We start from the raw sequence: 18,099 nt of genomic DNA, 5'->3' as shown, positions 1-18,099 counted from the left end.
TAAAGAGATTGGCTGGTCCTCGGGATGTCAGATTGAAATGACGTTACTGTCATCTTCTCCCTTCAGGCTAATAATCACAGAGATCTCTCCATGCACATTTCATCCTGCTCTACGCTGTGGGTGCTGGAGGCTTACGAGGCAAAGAGCAAGGATTACTGGCTCTTCACCTCCTGGAGATTTTCCATGATATCAACCCCCATCATCTACAGCAAGTGTAGGTTCTGTATGCTTTTCTGAAGTTTGGACAAATTTTACCCATCTCTCTCTCTCTCACACACACACATACACACCTGAACACCTTTGAGGACAAAAAAAAACCTCTTGATGTTCCCCTTGACTGTTTCCCACCAGTCTGCTGGAGACTCAAAGAGGGGCTTCACAGTTCTCCAACCTTTGTAGTCCCTTTTGAGTTCCTGAATGTTTTCTGGAGTCAAAGGTTTCACATTCAGCTCCCAAGTTCTCTTGCCAGCCCCAGTGGTCATCCTGTAGATGACAGTCAGCCAGCAGGAGGCAGTGGTTCAGAGAAGAAAATCAGCTTGAGATCGATGGATCAGACTGAGAACACTTGGGACGCAAACAGGAAATCTACACCTTGAACAGATAGACCTGCCTGGCCGTGACAAGGTGTATTTACGCTGTCATAGAGAGCAATTGAGGCCAGAACATTGACTCTAGTTCTTAGTGCTAAAGGATTGAAAAGGTATGGGGAGAAAGCAGGAATGGGATACGGAATTGGATGATCAACCATGATCACACAGAAAGGTGGAACAGGATCAACCTGCTCCTATTTTCTATGTTTCTATATTTCGATCCGTGCTGCCTCAGTTGGAGAGTTGTTAGATTTTTCCTTTCTGTGGGAGAACTCATCTCACTGCAACCTGTCAGGTCTCTCAGCAACAATCTCAGATTACACTCTCAGATTACACTCTCAGATTACACTCTCAGATTACACTCTCAGATTACACTCTCCTCTTCATCCCTTGCGGTTGCTGTATCCTCAAAAATCCAAGTACTGGTTTGTCCCAGAATCCAGAACAAATCAAACAATCTATCCTGGTCACATTGCCAACCTATCCTTTGTCCTTCTTCGGTCAAGTAGGGTAAGTGAATGAAACATAGAACATAGAAAAGTGCAGCACTGTACAGACCCTTCAGACCACGATGTTGTACCGAACATTTACCTTAATCTAAGATCACCCTAACCTTCACACCTCTCAATTTATTGCCATCCATGTACTTGTCCAACAGTTGCTTAATGTCCCTAATGGCTCTGACTTTACTACTACTGCTAGCAGTGCATTCCACACACCCACTACTCTCTGCATAAAGAACCTAACTCTGACATCTCTATACCTTGCTCCAATCATCTAAAATTATGACCCCTCGTGACAGCCGTTTATGCCCTGGGGAAAAGTCTCTGGCTATTTACTCTATCTATGCTTCTCATTACCTTGTACACCTCGATCAAGTGACCTCTCTTCCTTCTTCTCTCCAGTGTGAAAAGTCCTAGCTCACTCAACCTCTCATCATAAGACATGCCCGCCAATCCAGGCAGCATCTGGTAAATCTCCTCTGCACCTTCTCTATAGCATCCACATCCTTCCTATAATGAGGTGACCAGAACTGGACATAATATTCCAAGTGTGGTTTAACCATGATTTTGTAGAGCTGCAGCATAACCTCACAGCTCTTAAACTCAATCCCCCTCTTAATGAAAGCTAAAACACCATATGCCTTCTTAACAGCCCTATCAACTTGGATGGCAACTGTGAGGGATCTATCAACATGGACCCCAAGATCCCTCTGTTCCTCCACACTGCTAAGAACCCTGTCTTTAATCCTGTATTCATCATTCAAATTTGACCTTCCAGAATGAATCACTTCGCATTTATCCAGGTTGAACTCCATCTGCCACTTCTCAGCCCAACTCTGCATCCTGTCAGTGTCATGTTGTATCCTGCAACAGCCCTTGACACTATTTACAACACCACCGACCTTTGTATCATCGGCAAACTTACTAACCCACCCTTCCATGTCTTTATTCAAGTAATTTATAAAAACTACAAAGAGCAGAGGCCTAAGAACAGATCCCTGCTGGACACCACTGGTCACTGACCTCCAGGCGGAATACTTTCCATCCACTACCACTCACTGTTTTCTTATGGCCAGTCAATTCTGTATCCAGACAGCCAAATTCCCCTGTATCCCATATCACTTAACTTTCTGAATGAGCCTACCGTGGGGAACCTTATCAACTGCCTCACTGAAATCCATGTACATCACATCCACTACTCGACCTTCATCAACCTGTCTCGTCTGATCCTCAAAGACCTCAATAAGGCTTGTGAAGCATGGCCTGCCCCTCACAAAGCCATGCTCACTATCTTTAATCAAACTATGTTTTTCCAAATAGTCATAAATCCTATCTCTCAGAATCCTTCCCAGTACCTTGCTTACCACAGAGGTAAGACTGACTGGTCTGTAATTCCCAGGGATTTTCCTTTTCCCTTTCTTGAACAAAGGAACATTTGCCTCCCTTCAATCATCAGGTACTACTCCCAAGGAGAGTGAGGATGCAAAGATCATCGCCAGAGGTGCAGCAATCTCATTTCTCGTTGCCCGTAGTACCTTGGGATATATCTGGTCCAGCTCTGCAGATTTGTCGATTTTGATGCTTCGCAGAATTTCCAGCGCATCCACTTTCTTAATATCAATCTCTTTAAGCCTATTAATCTGGCCCACGATGTTCTCACTATCAACAAGTTCCCTCTCAATGCTGAATACTGAAGCAAAAAACTCATTTAGGGCCTCCCTTACCTCTTCAAACACCAGGCACAAGTTCCCTTCACTATTCTTGATTGACCCTACCCTCTCTCTGATCATTCTCTTATTCCTCATGTATATATAGAATGCCTTTGGATTTTCCTCATTTTTCATGCCAAGGCTTTTTCTAGCTCTTCTCAGACCATTTTTGAGTTCTTTCCTAGCAACCCTGTAATCCTCTAAAGCCGTGCCAGATCCTTGCTTCCTCAATGCTCTTGATGAGAAGCTCCTCTGCTGTTGTCATCCAAGCTCCTTGACATTACCATTCCTTGCCTGTCTCAGTGAGACAAAGGTATCCAACACTTGCAACAAGTTCTCCTTAAACAGCTTCCACATTTCTGTTGTGCATTTCCCATAGAACAATTGTTCCCAATTTATACTCCACTGCTCCTGTCTAATAGCAGTATAATTTCCTCTCCCCCAATTAAATACCTTCCCATACTGTCTGCTCCTATCCCTCTCCATGGCTATGGTGAGGCAGTTGTGGTCACTGTCACCAAAATGCTCTCCTACCAAGAGATCTGACACCTAGCCTGGCTCGTTGCTAGTACCAAATCCAATATGGCCTCCCCCCCAGTCGGCCGATCTACATATTGAGTCAGGAATCCCTCCTGGACTCACCTGACAAAATCGGCTCCATCCAGACCATCTGCACTAAGGAGGTTCCAATCAATACTGGGGAAGTTGAAGTCACCCATAACAATGACTCTATTACATCTGCATCTTTCCAAGATCTGCTGCCTAATCTGTACTTCCATCTCTCTGCTGCTATTGGCTGGATCTATTAAAAAAACCCAATAAAGTGACTGCTCCTATCCTGTAGCTGACTCCCACCCATACTGACTCAGTAGACAAACGCTCCTCAACAACCTTCTTTTCTGCAGCTGTGATGCACTCACTAATTAACAATGCTTCTCCCCCCACAACCTTCTTAAACCCTGGAACATCCAGCATCCATTCCTGCCCCTGTGAAATCCATGTCTCTGTTATGGCTACAACATCATAGTTCCTAGTACTGATCCATGCTCTAAGTTCATCACTCTTATTCCTGACACTCATTACATTGAAACAGACACACCTTAACCCATCCGTTTGCACTGTCATCTGTTTATCCTTCCTGACAGACTCTCTGCCTTCTATTTCTGTCCATTCAACAACTACTGTCTCCTTACCTGTACCTCTGGTTCCCATCCCCCTGCCAAACTAGTTTAAACCCTCCTGAAGTGCTCTAGCCCTCCCAGGACATTGTGCTACAAATAACCCAGATGACTCCACAGTCTTTCTGAAGTAAACACCACACCTTGTGATCTATGAGGAGAAAGTGAGGTCTGCAGATGGTGGAGATCAGAGCTGAAAATGTGTTGCTGGAAAAGTGCAGCAGGTCAGGCAGCATCCAGGGAACAGGAGAATCGACGTTTCGGGCATAAGCCCTTCTTCAGGAATGAGGAAAGTTTGTCCAGCAGGCTAAGATAAAAGGTAGGGAGGAGGGACTTGGGGGAGGGGCGTTGGAAATGTGATAGGTGGAAGGAGGTCAAGGTGAGGGTGATAGATCAGACTGGGGTGGGGGCGGAGGGGTCAGGAAGAAGATTGCAGGTTAGGAAGGCGGTACTGAATTCGATGGATTTGACTGAGACAAGGTGGGGGGGAGGGGAAATGAGGAAACTGGTGAAATCCGAGTTCATCCCTTGTGGTTGGAGGGTTCCTAGGCGGAAGATGAAGCGCTCTTCTTCCAACCGTCGTGTTGTTGTGGTCTGGCGTTGGAGGAGTCCAAAGACCTGCATATCCTTGGTGGAGTGGGAGGGGGAGTTGAAGTGTTGAGCCACAGGGTGGTTGGGTTGGTTGGTTGTCCCCTGTGTCCCAGAGGTGTTCTCTGAAACGCTCCGCAAGTAGGCGGCCTGTCTCCCCACATCGGGTGCAGAGGATGCAATAGATGATGTGTGTGGAGGTGCAGGTGAATCTGTGGCGGTTATGGAAGTTTCCTTTGGGGCCTTGGAGGGAGGTGAGGGGGGAGGTGTGGGCGCAAGTCTTGCACCTCCTGCGGTTGCAGGGGAAGGTGCCGGGAGTGGAGGTTGGGTTGGTGGGGGGTGTGGATCTGACGAGGGAGTCACGGAGGGAGTGGTCTTTACGGAATGCTGATAGGGGAGGGGAGGGAAATATATCCTTGGTGGTGGGGTCCGTTTGGAGGTGGCGGAAATGACGACGGATGATGCGCTGTGCATGGAGATTGGTGAGGTGGTAGGTGAGGACCAGTGGGGTTCTGTCCTGGTGGCGGTTGGAGGGGTGCGGCTCAAGGGCGGAGGAGCAGGAAGTGGAAGAGATGCGGTGGAGGGCATCGTCGACCACGTCGGGGGGGAAATTGCGGTCCTTGAAGAAGGAGGCCATCTGGGTTGTACGTTTTTGGAACTGGTCCTCCTAGGAGCAGATGTGGCGGAGACAAAGGAATTGGGAGAATGGGATGGCGTTTTTACAGGGGGCAGGGTGGGAGGAGGTGTAGTCCAGGTAGCTGTGGGAGTCGGTCGGTTTGTAGTAGATGTCCGTGTTGATTCGGTCGCCTGAGATAGAAATAGAAAGGTCGAGGAAGGGGAGGGAGGAATCTGAGACTGTCCAGGTGAATTTGAGGTCGGGGTGGAAGGTGTTGGTGAAGTGGATGAACTGTTCAACCTCCTCGTGGGAGCACGAGGCGGCGCCGATACAGTCATCGATGTAGCGGAGGAAAAAGTGGGGGGTGGGGCCAGTGTAGTTGCGGAACATGGACTGCTCCACATATCCTACGAAGAGGCAGGCATAGCTGGGGCCCATGCGGGTGCTCATGGCTACTCCTTTCGTTTGGAGGAAGTGGGAGGATTGGAAAGAGAAGTTGTTCAGAGTGAGGACCAGATCAGTCAGTCGAAGGAGGGTGTCAGTGGAAGGCTCCGCTTCTTCCTTTCCCGCCATCCCACTGGTCCTCACCTACCACCCCACCAATCTCCATGTACAGCGCATCATCCGCCATCATTTCCGCCACCTCCAAACGGACCCCACCACAAGGATATATTTCCCTCCCCTCCCCTATCAGCATTCCGTAAAGACCACTCCCTCCGTGACACCCTCGTCAGATCCACACCCCACACCAACCCAACCTCCACTCCCGGCATCTTCCCTTGCAACCGCAGGAGGTGCAAGACTTGCGCCCACACTTCCCCCCCTCACATCCCTCCAAGGCCCCAAAGGAAACTTCCATATCCGCCACAGATTCACCTGCACCTCCACACACATCATCTATTGCATCCTCTGCACCCGATGTGGCCTCCTCTATATTGGGGAGAAAGGCCACCTACTTGCGGAGCACCTCTGGGACACCCGGACCAACCAACCCAACCACCCCGTGGCTCAACACTTCAACTCCCCCTCCCACTCCACCAAGGATATGCAGGTCTTTGGACTCCTCCATCGCCAGACCACAACAACACGACGGTTGGAGGAAGAGCGCCTCATCTTCCGCCTAGGAACCCTCCAACCACAAGGGATGAACTCGGATTTCACCAGTTTCCTCATTTCCCCTCCCCCCACCCTGTCTCAGTCAAATCCATGGAACTCAGCACCGCCTTCCTAACCTGCAATCTTCTTCCTGACCTCTCCGCCCCCACCCCAGTCTGACCTATCACCCTCACCTTGACCTCTTTCCACCTATCACATTTCCGACTCCCCTCCCCCAAGTCCTCCTTCCTACCTTTTATCTTAGCCTGCTGGACAAACTTTCCTCATTCCTGAAGAAGGGCTTATGCCTGAAACGTCGATTCTCCTGTTCCCTGGATGCTGCCTGACCTGCTGCACTTTTCCAGCAACACATTTTCAACCTTGTGACCTATGTCTATATTCTATTCATATGGTCTTCAATTTCAAACTCTTTGTTCTAATACTACCACGCAACACCCAGCAAATAATCTCCTTATAATTAAACTCCAAGGCAGGTATGTGGAGTTCAGCCATGGATCACCAGCCATGGCCTCATTGAATGGTAGAACAGGCTGGAGGGGTTGAATGGCCTATTCCTGTTCCTATATTTTTAAGAACAGTGAGAGAATATGCAGTGCATATCATGAGGTTTTAAATTGTATAATTGAAGCAAATTTGATGATTTATATCCAAAGTGGGGTCTTCCTTCAATCTGTCTTCAACATCTTCAAACGTAATTTTAAAAATAATCTGAAAAACAAGGTCACCTTAAAGTTTCAAGCAACATTTTGTATGAATCAATTTGCAGTGTTTATGTAGGCCTAAGCAAATTAATAATTAAGCCTAGGGGTAGAGTAAGGCCCGCTGATTACTGTGAAGTATAATTACATGTTCAAATGTTGGCACAAATTGTTCATTGAAGATTATCTTGTCAGTGTTAATTTGGCCAGGCTTTTAATTTAACAGCTTGCAGTGCAAACTAAGCATAAAGTCTGTGTTTATCAACATCAGTAAGTGAGCAGATGCTTCAAATAATGTGGATAATATGTCCATTTCTATTGCTATTTTACTTGATAAAAAATTACTTTCAACAGTATAGTAACATTCTTGTGCATATCTCTCAACTTGAACATCTGTAATATTAATTTTCGACATTTATGAGCATGTATAAATAGGATTCATTTTACAACCATGGTGCCTGTAATTGTTGTTCATAATGGTTTCAGTGCAGCCATGTACCCAAGATGAGAGCTCACTTATTTCTCTATATGTTGGTAAATTATGCTTCTAATTATTAGCATACTCAAGTACAATCATTACAAGTATAAAATTCTCTGTGTGCAGATCATACTAGAGGCTGTCAAGTCAGCATAGTACCTCAGAAGGCAATCATTATATAAATTTATATTTTGTTAATCTGTCAAGATGTTCCACAGATGGTTGTCAAGTCAGGTAGCAAGAGATGCTGTGGGGTTTCTATCGTTTGAACTGAGAGAGACCAGAAAGGTGCAGCTGAAAGGAGTGGGTAAAGCAAAGGAGGGCAACTGCATAGAAAGACACAGTCAGAAAAAGGATAATTGCTGCAACCAGAATGAGACTGGAGGAGATTGCAGGGACAAGAGGGCAGATTTCCTGTCCTGCTGAAATTCTATGGGGGAAGGATAAAAATGAGGTGAGGGGTGCTTTGGGTTTTTTCCCCATCCGTGACCAGCTGGAAACTCCAGGTAAACCATCAAATTCAGGCAAATCCGTTCAAATGGTTACTTCATGGCAGATACCCTTCCCCTTATTGATGCTGTGGCAACACTGGGTCCTTTTAAAATTTAGTTTATATTGCCACGTCTTCCTTTCAAAGTGCACCACACTTCTCTGCATTATATTTCAATTGCTATATCTCTTTCCATTTCACCACTCTGTCTATGAACTGCTAAAGGATGCTACTGTCTCATGACAGTTTGCAAGCAACATTTCTGCATGCTCTGTCTTTACCGCTGATGGAATCACTTGCTGCCAGCTTGATGTTTACCTACGTCAGCCTGTGTAACATATACCACAAAACTTCAGATCGAGTCAGATATCTGGAAGCTTATCAACAACTATTATTATGATCCCAGCTGTTGGTAAGACTTGACAAGTCAGATCCCAGAACTAAACCAGACATAGAACATAGAACATTACAGTGCAGTACAGCCCTTCAGACCTCGATGTTGCGCTGACCTGTGGAACCAATCTAAAGCCTATCTAACCTACACTATTCCATTTTCATCCATATGTTTATCCAGTGACCATTTAAATGCTCTTAAAGTTGGTGAGTCTACTACTGTCGCAGGGAGTGCGTTCCACACCCTTACTACTCTCTACATAAAAACACTACCTCAAACATTTGTCCTATATCTATCACTCCATAATTTAAAGTTATGTCCCCTTGTGCTAGCCATCACCATTTGCGGAAAAAGACTCTCAATGTCCACCCTATATAACCTTCTGATCAACTTATATATCTCAATTAAGTCACCTCTTAACCTTCTTCTCTCTAACAAAAACAGCCTCAAGTCCCTCAGCCTTTCCTCGTAAGACCTTCCCCCCATACCAGGCAACATCCTGGTAAATCTCCTCTGCGCCCTTTCCAATGTTTCCACATCCTTCCTATACTGCGGTGACCAGAACTGTACGCAATACTCCAAACGCACTATAGGTTTGTACAGCAGCAGCATGACCTCGTGGCTCTGAAACTCAATCCCTCTACCAATAAAAGCTAACACACTGTATGCCTTCTTAACAACCTTTTCAACCTGGGTGGCAACTTTCAGGGATCTATGTACATGGACACTGAGATCTCTCTGCTCATCTACACTACCAAGAATCTTACCATTAGCCCAGTACTCTGCATTCCTGTTACTCCTTCCAAAGTGAATCACCTCACACGTTTCCGCATTAAACTCCATTTGCCACCTCTCAGCCCAGCTCTGCAGCTTATCTATGTCCCTCTGTGACCTGCAACATCCTTCCACACTGTCCACAACTCCACTGACCTTAGTGTCATTCGCAAGTTTACTAACCCATTCTTCTATCCCCTCATCCAGATCATTTATATAAATGACAAATAACAGTGGACCCAAAACAGATCCTTGTGGTACACCACTAGTAACTGAACTCATGGATGAATATTTCCCATCAATCACCACCCTCTGTCTTCTTTCAGCTAGTCAATTTCTGATTCAAACTGTTAAATCACCCTCAATCCCATTCCTCTGTAATTTCTGCAATAGCCTACCGTAGGGAACCTTATCAAATGCCTTACTGAAATCCAAATACACCCTCATCACCTGTTTGGTCACCTTCTCAAAGGACTCAATAAGGTTTGTGAGGCATGACCTACCCTTCACAAAACTATGTTGACTATCCTATATCAACGTATTCCTCTCTAGATGATTATAATCCTATCTCTTAATGACCTTTCCAACACTTTACCCACAACCAAAGTAAGGCTCACTGGTCTATAATTACCAGGGTTGTCTCTACTCCCCTTCTTGAACAGGGGAACAATATTTGCTATCTTCCAGTCTTCTAGCACTATTCCTGTAGAAAATGGTGACATAAAGATCAAAGGCAAAATTTCTGCAATCTCCTCCCTAGCTTTCCAGAGAATCAGAGGATAAATCCCATCCGGCCCAGGGGATGTATGTATTTTCACACTTTCCAGAATTGCTAACACCTCCTCGTTATGAACCTCAATCCTGTCTAGTATCTCAGTATACTTCTCAAAAACATTATCTTTTTCCAGTGTGAATAGTCCACCTACAACTTCCCACTACTGTCCTTGACTGGCCCTAATCTTTCTCTAGTCATTCTTTTATTCCTGATATACCTATAGGAAACTTTAGGGCTTTCCTTGATCCTACCTGCCAAAGACATCCAATGTCCTCTGCTGGCTCTTCTTAGCTCTCTCTTTAGGTCTTTCCTGGCTAACTTGTAACTCTCAAGTGCCCTACTGAGCCTTCATGTCTCATCCTAACATTAGCTTTCTTCTTCCTCTTGACAAGAGAGTCAACTTCTTTAGTAAATCACAGTTCCCTCACTCAACCACTTCCTCCTTGCCTGACAGGTACATACTTATCAAGGACATGCAGTATCTGTTCCTTGAATAAGCTCCACATTTCTATTGTGCCCATTCCCTGCAGTTTCCTTCCCATCCTATGTATCCAAAATCTTGCCTAATTACCAATCCAAAATTGCATTTCCTCAAGTTGTAACTCTTGCCCTGCAGTACATACCTATACCTTTCCATTGCTAAAGTAAACATAACCAAATTGTGGTCACTATCACCAAAGTGCTCACCTACCTCCAAATCTAACACCTGGCTGGGTTCATTACCCAGTACCAAATCCAATGTGGCCTCGTCCCTTATTGGCCTGTCTACATACTGGGTAAAAGTGAGGACTGCAGATGCTGGAGATTAGAGTCAAGTGTGTGGTGCTGATAAAGCACAGCAGGTCAGGCAGCATCCGAGGAGCAGCAAAATCAATGTTTCGGGCAAAAACCCTTCATTAGGAATATCTACATACTGTGTAGGAACCCCCCACCCCCCCCCACTGCACACATTGGACAAAAGCTGACCCATCTAAAGCACTCAAACTATAGTGCTTCCAATCAATATTTGTAAAGTTAACGTCCCCCATAACAACTACCCTGTTACTTTTGCTCCTATCCAGAATTACCTTTACTATCCTATCCCCTACATCTCTGGAACTTTTTGGAGGCCGATAGAAAACTCTCAACAGGGTGACCTCACCTTTCCAGTTTCTAACCTCAGCCCACACTACCTCAGTAGATGAGTCCTTATCAAATGTCCTTTCTGCCACCGTAATACTGTCCTTGACTAACAATGCTACACCTCCCTCTCTTTTACCATCTTCCTTGTTCTTACTGAAACATTTAACTCCTGGAAACTGAAACAACCATTCCTGTTCCTGCTCTATCCATGTCTCCGAAATGGCCACGACATCGATGTCCCAGGTACCAATCCATGCTGCAAGTTCACCCACCTTATTCCAGATGCGCCTGGCGTTGAAGTAGATACACTTCAAACCACCTTCCTGTTTGTCGGTGAACTCTTGGCGACCTTGAAAACATATTTCTGACATCGCCACTCTCAACCTCCTGGACACTGGAACTACAATTCGGGTTTCCATTTCCCTGCTGAAATAGTTTAAACCCTCCCAAAGAGCATTAACAAATTTTCCCCCAAGATATTGGTACCCCTCTGGTTCAGGTATAGACCACCTACCTCAGAATGAGCCCAGTTATCCAGGTATCTGAAACCCTCCCTCCTGCACCATCCCTGTAGCCATGTGTTCAACTCCTTTCTCTCCCTATTGCTTGCTTCGCTAGCAACTCTAGCTCGAGCTCTGTCCTAGCTCTAACCTTCTACCCTAGCTCCCTGAATTTCTGCCTGAAATTCCCATTCCTTTTCCTATCTATGTCGTTGGTGCCTATGTGAACCATGACTAGGGCTGCTCCTCCTCCCCTTCAAAGTTTCCGAGAAAACGATCAGAGATATCATGCACCCTGGCACCTGTGAGGCAACACACCAACCATGAGACTCTCTCGTTCCCACAGAACCGCCTATCTGTCCTCATAACTATGGAATCCACAATGACGAGTGCAGTACTCCTCTTCCCCCTTCCCTTCTGAGCAACAGAAACCGACTCAGTGCCAGAGACCTGTACCCCATTGCTTACCCCTGGAAAGTCACCCCCCCCCCCCCCCCACCCGGCCAACAGTATCCAAAACAGTATACTTGTTATTGAGGGGAATGACCACAGGGTTCCCTGCACTGCCTGCCAGTTCCCTTTTTGTCCCCTGACAGTAACCATCTGCCTTTTTCTTGTATCTGTGGAGTAACTACCTCCCTGTAACTCCTCGCAATAACCCCCTCCACCTCCGGAATGATCCAAAGTTCATCCAGCTCCAGCTCCAGTTCCCTAACACTGTTTCCGAGGAGCTGGAGTTGGGTACACTTCCCACAGATGAAGTCAGTTGGGACACTAGTGGTGACCCTTACCTCCCACATTCTACAGAAGGAACATTCAATTACCCCAACATCCATTGCCACTGTTCTGAATACCCAAAGAGACTTTTGGAGAAAAGAAAACTAGTATCTTAGAAATCTGGTGCACGGAGGCCTTTTTTTTTCGGTTCGAGGAGCAGTATGGCTATCTTCTTGGCAGCCCTCTGGATGACAGATCATTTTATTATTAGTTATTTACTGTGGCAGTTAGTCACTGTGACATATTCCCAGTAAGCTGCAAATGTTCTTCACGAACAGAATTTAAGTTTGTTACACAAATTTGGGCAGCACGGTGGCACAGTGGTTAGCATTGCTGCCTCACAGTGCCAGAGACCTGGGTTCATATTCCCACCTCAGGCAACTGTCTGAGTAATGTTTGCACATTCTCCCTGTGTCTGTGTGGGTTTCCTCCAGTTTCCTCCCACACTCCAAAAATGTGCAGGTTAGGTGAATTGAGCTTTCTCAATTGTAACATAAAGGTTTCAATCCTAAACTATTCTGTCTTGGAAGAATCACTGGAATCCAATCATAGTGAGATATTTGCTTTCTATCATTGCCATGCTTCATTGTGCTCTTTTAATTAACCAAAATAAAAAGAACCTGTGTTACTGTGTAAAGCTTCTCTTATCTTTGTTGATATCTCTTTTTATTTTGTTTTCTTGTCTTCTTGCATAGTTGCAGGCCTGTTCCTATAGGGAACAGTTCCTATGCCTAAGAAGAGTGACTTCATGAAAACAAAATGGTGAAATTAACCAGTCCTTGGACACAGGTAAGCCTTTTTAAATATTAAGAATGGCTTCCTTGGTGTTTTCTTTCTGTATTTCATTTTAGGATCACCAGAGTACATCAGAACTGTCCTTTAACAACTTTCAAAAATCCAACTTTTTATTTTCCTAATCAACCTGTTCACAGATGTTATTACTCACCTCTATAGCAAATGGAACTTGAACCTATACCTCCTGACTGAAAGGTAGGGGCATTACCACTAGACAATATATACCTCTTCAAATCCCACTTTTTCGATATTTTTAAGCAACATGCTCACACATGAGGAGGGACAGCACGGTAGCCCAGTGGTCAGCACGGCTGCTTCACAGTGCCCAGGGTCCTTGGTTCAAATGCCATCTCAGTCAACTGTCTGTATGGAGTTTCCTGGTATCTGCACCGATTTCCTCCAGGTGCTCCAGTTTCCTCCCACATTCCAAAGGTTTGCAAGTTAGATGGTTTGGCTATGCTAAATTGCCCGTTGTGTCCAGAGATCTGCAGGCTAAGTGGATTAAACATGGGAAATGCAGGGTCACAGGGATAGGGTAGGGGTGTGGTCTTCGGTGGGATGTGGGGATTGATAAAGCATGACGCTGGAAAATCAGAACAGGTCAGGCAGCATTTGAGGAGCAAGTGACTCAACATTTCAGGCAGGATCCTTCTTCAGGACTTGGGAGGGGGAAAAGGGCTGAGAAATAAATGGGGGCGGGTAGGGGTAGGGGAAAGACAGTTGGGATGGTTTAGGTGGGCAAAGGTAGGAGGTGATGGTGTTCGGTCGGTGGGAAGTGTGGAGCAGCTAGGTGAGAAGGAAGATGGGCAGCGTCAAGAGGGCGCAATTGAGTAGGTGGGTTGGATCTAGGACGAGGTGGGGGAAGGAGAGATTTAGAAATTGGTGAATTCAATGTTCATGCCGTGTGGTTGTAGGCTCCTGAGGTGGGAAGATGAGGTGTTCCTTTTCCAGTTTGCGGGTGGCCTGGGTGGGATGGTCTTTGGAGGATTGGTGTAGACTTGATGGACAGAATGGCCGACTTTCACACTGTTGGGATTCTTTGATGATATTCTGCACTTTGGACGCAGTGTGACTTGAACCATGGTCTCCTGTCTTGAAATTACCACTGCTCCACAAGAAACTACCTCCTCTCCCCAACATTCCCAAAGCATACTGCCAGATCCTTGTTCCTATCATTTTTTAAAATTCACTAACAGGATGTGAGCATCATTGGCAGGCCAGCATTTATTACCCATCCCGAATTGCCCAGAGGCAGATAAGAATCACCCACATTGCTGTCAGTCTGGAGTCACATGTGGACCAGACCAGGTAAGGACACTGGTTTCTTTGTCTAAAAGACATTACTTATCCAAATGGGCTTTTCCTGATAATCAGCAATGGATTCATGGTCATCATTAGACACTTAATTCCAGACTTTTGGCAAATTTAAATTCCACCATTTGCTGTGGCAGGATTGAACCCAGGTCCCCAGACATTACCTGTGTTTTTGACTAATAATGATATCAGTTAACCATTCACCGTCCACAATGCTGCCAATACCTTCCATCACAGTGTGACCATTTGCTACCAGCATGAAGTACTTTTTATTGATTCTTATGTATTAGTTTACATAACCTATACCACAAAGAGTCAGTTTGTATTCACACGGATATCTAGAAGTTCATTAACAACTAACCATGCACACCAGTATGACATGTCAGATTTACTATACAGATTGAGTTATATGCTAAGTTAAATTACTATTAAATTATGAACATAGTAGACTGACTGGCCAGCTGGCTGCTTGCTAATAGATCAACTGCCAGCCAAAAGGATATACAGAGAGTAAGATGGATACCTCTTATGCTGAAGCATTGTGTGTTGTGATATCCTATAGCTATCTGAATGGTGTAATGGCTTTCTGGAGATCAATGCAATGATGCAAAATCTTCCACAATTTCCTTGAAGACCAGAAACTCAAAAGGAGCTTTACCGAGATGTGAGGGAAAACTGATGTCAGTGAAGAGGTTAGAGGCTGTGACCAAATATTGGATCAAAGAGATTGGATTTAATGACACAAAGAGATTGGATTTAATGACACAAAGAGTCAGTTCAAAGTATGGGGTTCATTGGTAGCTGGAATTTCCTGCCTGTCAGTTTTGGGTTAGGTAAGAATGATAGATCTGTGGGCGGATATTGGCTACAGAGATTTAGATGAGTTGAAGTTTGTGCAGAATTGGGAGCCCAGCCACAGGAATACTGGAGCAACTGAGAGTGGAACTGAGAGCAGATTTTTTAAAACGATAAGAAATAGGAACAGGAGTAGGCTATTTGGCCCCTCAAGCCTGTTCCGCCATTCAGTAGGATCATGGCTGACCTAACCATCCTTTTAGCCACTTACTTGCAGTTTCTCTGTAACAGTTCATACTTGCATTGATCAAGAATTTATCTATCTCAGCCTTGATGGGGAAGATGTGGAAAAAATGTTTCCTCTTGTGGGAGCATCTAAATTTAGGAGCACAGATTAAAAACAAGGGTTACTGATGTAAAACAGAGATGAAGAGAACTCTTTCTCACAATGGGTGATGAGACTTTGAATATTTTTAAGACAGAAGTCGAGATATTCTTGACAAGCAAAGCTTGTTGAAAAGTTAGCAAGGGTAGGTAGGAACATGGAGCAATCAGAATGGTCATGATCTTACTGTGTGGTGGAGCAGGCTGGAGGGACCTTGGACAAAGAGACCTTGGAATGCAGGTGCATAGTTCCTTAAAAGTGGAGTCTCAGGCAGATAGGATAGTGAAGAAGACATTTAATATGCTTTCCTTTAATGGTCAGAGGATTGAGTATAGGAGTTCGGAGGTCGTGTTGCAGATGTACAGGATATTGATTAGGCCACTTTTGGAATATCGTGTGCAATTCTGGTCTCCCTCCTGTTGGAAAGATGTTGTGAAACTTGAAAGGGTTCAGAAAAGATTTACAAGAATTTTGCCAGGGTTGGAGGATTTGAGCTACAGGGAGAGATTGAATAGACTGGGGCTATTTTCCCTGGAGCATCTGAAGCTGAGGGGTGACCTTATCGAAGTTTATAAAATAATGAGGGACGTGGATAGGGTAAATAGACAAGATCTTTTCCCTGGGGTGGGGAGTCCAGAAATAGAGGGCTTAGAGGGTGATAGGGGAAAGATTTAAAAGTGACCTAAGGGGTAACTTTTTCAGGCAGAGAATGGTGCATGTATGAAATAAACTCCCAGAGGAGGTGGTGGAGGCTGGTACAATTACAGCATTTAAAATGCATTTGGATGGGTATGTGAATAGGAAGGGTTTGGAGGGATATGGGCCGGCAGGTGGGATTAGATTGGGTTGGGATATCTGGTCAGCATGGACAGGTTGGACCGAAGGGTCTGTTTCTGTGCTGTACAGCTCTATGTCTCTGTGACTGAGTGGCCTACTCCTGGTCATTAGCAGTTTTCCAGGACAGCGACACTGCAAAGTATTTCACTCCATTGAGTCTGACAGTTTGAATTAAATCCTAATTTCTTTTACAGTGTAAGACATCCAGATCAAATTTTCATTGAAAGGTCTACATCCGCTGTTTCTAAATTAACTGATCTGTTGTTGGGAGATGTCAGGTTACCTCAGGGGCTTTATGCTGATTCATTCTGCCTGGTCAAGACTGTACAATCTAACAACCTGTGACAGAGCATGATCCTCATCCTTTCTATATGAAGATCAAAATGTTTTAGATGAACTTTAGATCCTCTGTTTTAAATTGGCTCCAGGCTAGTCATTAACAGATATGCATGAAGGAAAACTGTTGGTAATTAACTATAGTTTGACAGCATTTACAGCTGAGCTTTACAACACAACAAGCAACTTCCTGAGCTGTGTTATAATGAATATGCTGCTTCAAATTTCATTTGTTCTTACAATGTTCATCCTGACCTGGATAAGTCAGGGACCATATTTACAAATTAATTTCACATTGACTAGGAAGCATTGCCGAGGTGCTGTTACCTGAGTGATCTAACTGTATATAGAGTTTACAGCACAGAAACAGGCTTTTCAGCCTGACTGATCCACATTGGTGTCTATTCCACACACAAGGCTCTTCCTACCCATCTTCATCTGATTCCTGGAATGACAAGACATATGAAGAGAGAATGGACTGGAAAGGACTATATTCACAGGAGTTTAGGAAAGTGAAGGGAGATCTCATAGAAACTTATTAAATTCTAATGAGACTAGATAAGATAAATGCAGGAAGAATGGTCTTGATATTCAGGAAGTGCAGGATTAGAGCTCACAGCTAAGAATGCAGGGTAAGCTATTTAAGACTGAGATGAGAAGATATTCTTCACCCAGGGAGTGGTGAGCTTGTGGAATTCTCTAGCACATTGAATGTTTTTGAAAAGAAGTTAAACACAGTTCTTAAGACTAAAGGGATTAAAGAGTATAGGGGAGAAAGTGGGAACAGGGGCTGAGTTGGATGTGCAGTTATGATCATATTGAATGGTAGAGCAAGCCTACTCCTGCTCCAATTTTGGATGTTTCTATGTTTTCATCTAATCTGATCTGCATACTCCATATAATGCTTTCTCCCTCATGTGTTTATCCAACTTCACTTTGAATGCATCTTCTGTCTTTTCTCATCATTTAGCAGGAGACACCCTACAACATCCCAACAAACTCACTGCCCAGTAACTAGCTGCATCGTGCCCCAAGTGTGCAAGTGCCACCAATTTTATCTCCTTTTATAACTTACACCTTCCAACTGTTGGGAGATATTGGCACAGATTTCCATCTTACTGAGTTGAAGCACAAGATTGTACGAAATGGCAGAGTAAAGCTTGGTGCCCACCCAAGTGAAGAATGGTTAGGGTGCATGAGAAGACCCATTATATTGAGCTGGTGTCTCAGTGACTTCTCCAGAGACAGCTCCTGGTCCCTCCGGCCTTCTCTCCTGTGACCCCAATGTTAGTCTGGGAGAGGGAATGAGGAGGTCGGGTTGGTGATGAG

The 18,099-nt window shown here is 44.9% G+C and overlaps 1 protein-coding gene across 1 annotated transcript in view; it reads left to right on the top strand.

Annotated features, from left to right (window-relative positions):
* fadd (Fas (tnfrsf6)-associated via death domain) overlaps nucleotides 1-18,099 on the top strand; it is an 80,910-nt gene that overhangs the window by 26,756 nt on the left and 36,055 nt on the right. Inside the window, exon 3 of the mRNA XM_087996244.1 lies at nucleotides 13,004-13,097. Coding sequence (XP_087852370.1) covers nucleotides 13,004-13,060 — 57 coding nt within the window. The 3' untranslated portion in view covers nucleotides 13,061-13,097. The remainder of the gene's footprint in view (nucleotides 1-13,003; nucleotides 13,098-18,099) is intronic.

The sequence above is a fragment of the Chiloscyllium plagiosum genome, unplaced genomic scaffold, assembly GCF_037043375.1.
Source record: "Chiloscyllium plagiosum isolate Xiang-an unplaced genomic scaffold, Cpla_swu_hap1 HiC_scaffold_18, whole genome shotgun sequence".
NCBI lineage: Eukaryota > Metazoa > Chordata > Chondrichthyes > Orectolobiformes > Hemiscylliidae > Chiloscyllium > Chiloscyllium plagiosum.
The sequence above is the reverse complement of the archived record's forward strand: the minus strand, read 5'-3'. Positions and strand labels throughout refer to the sequence as shown.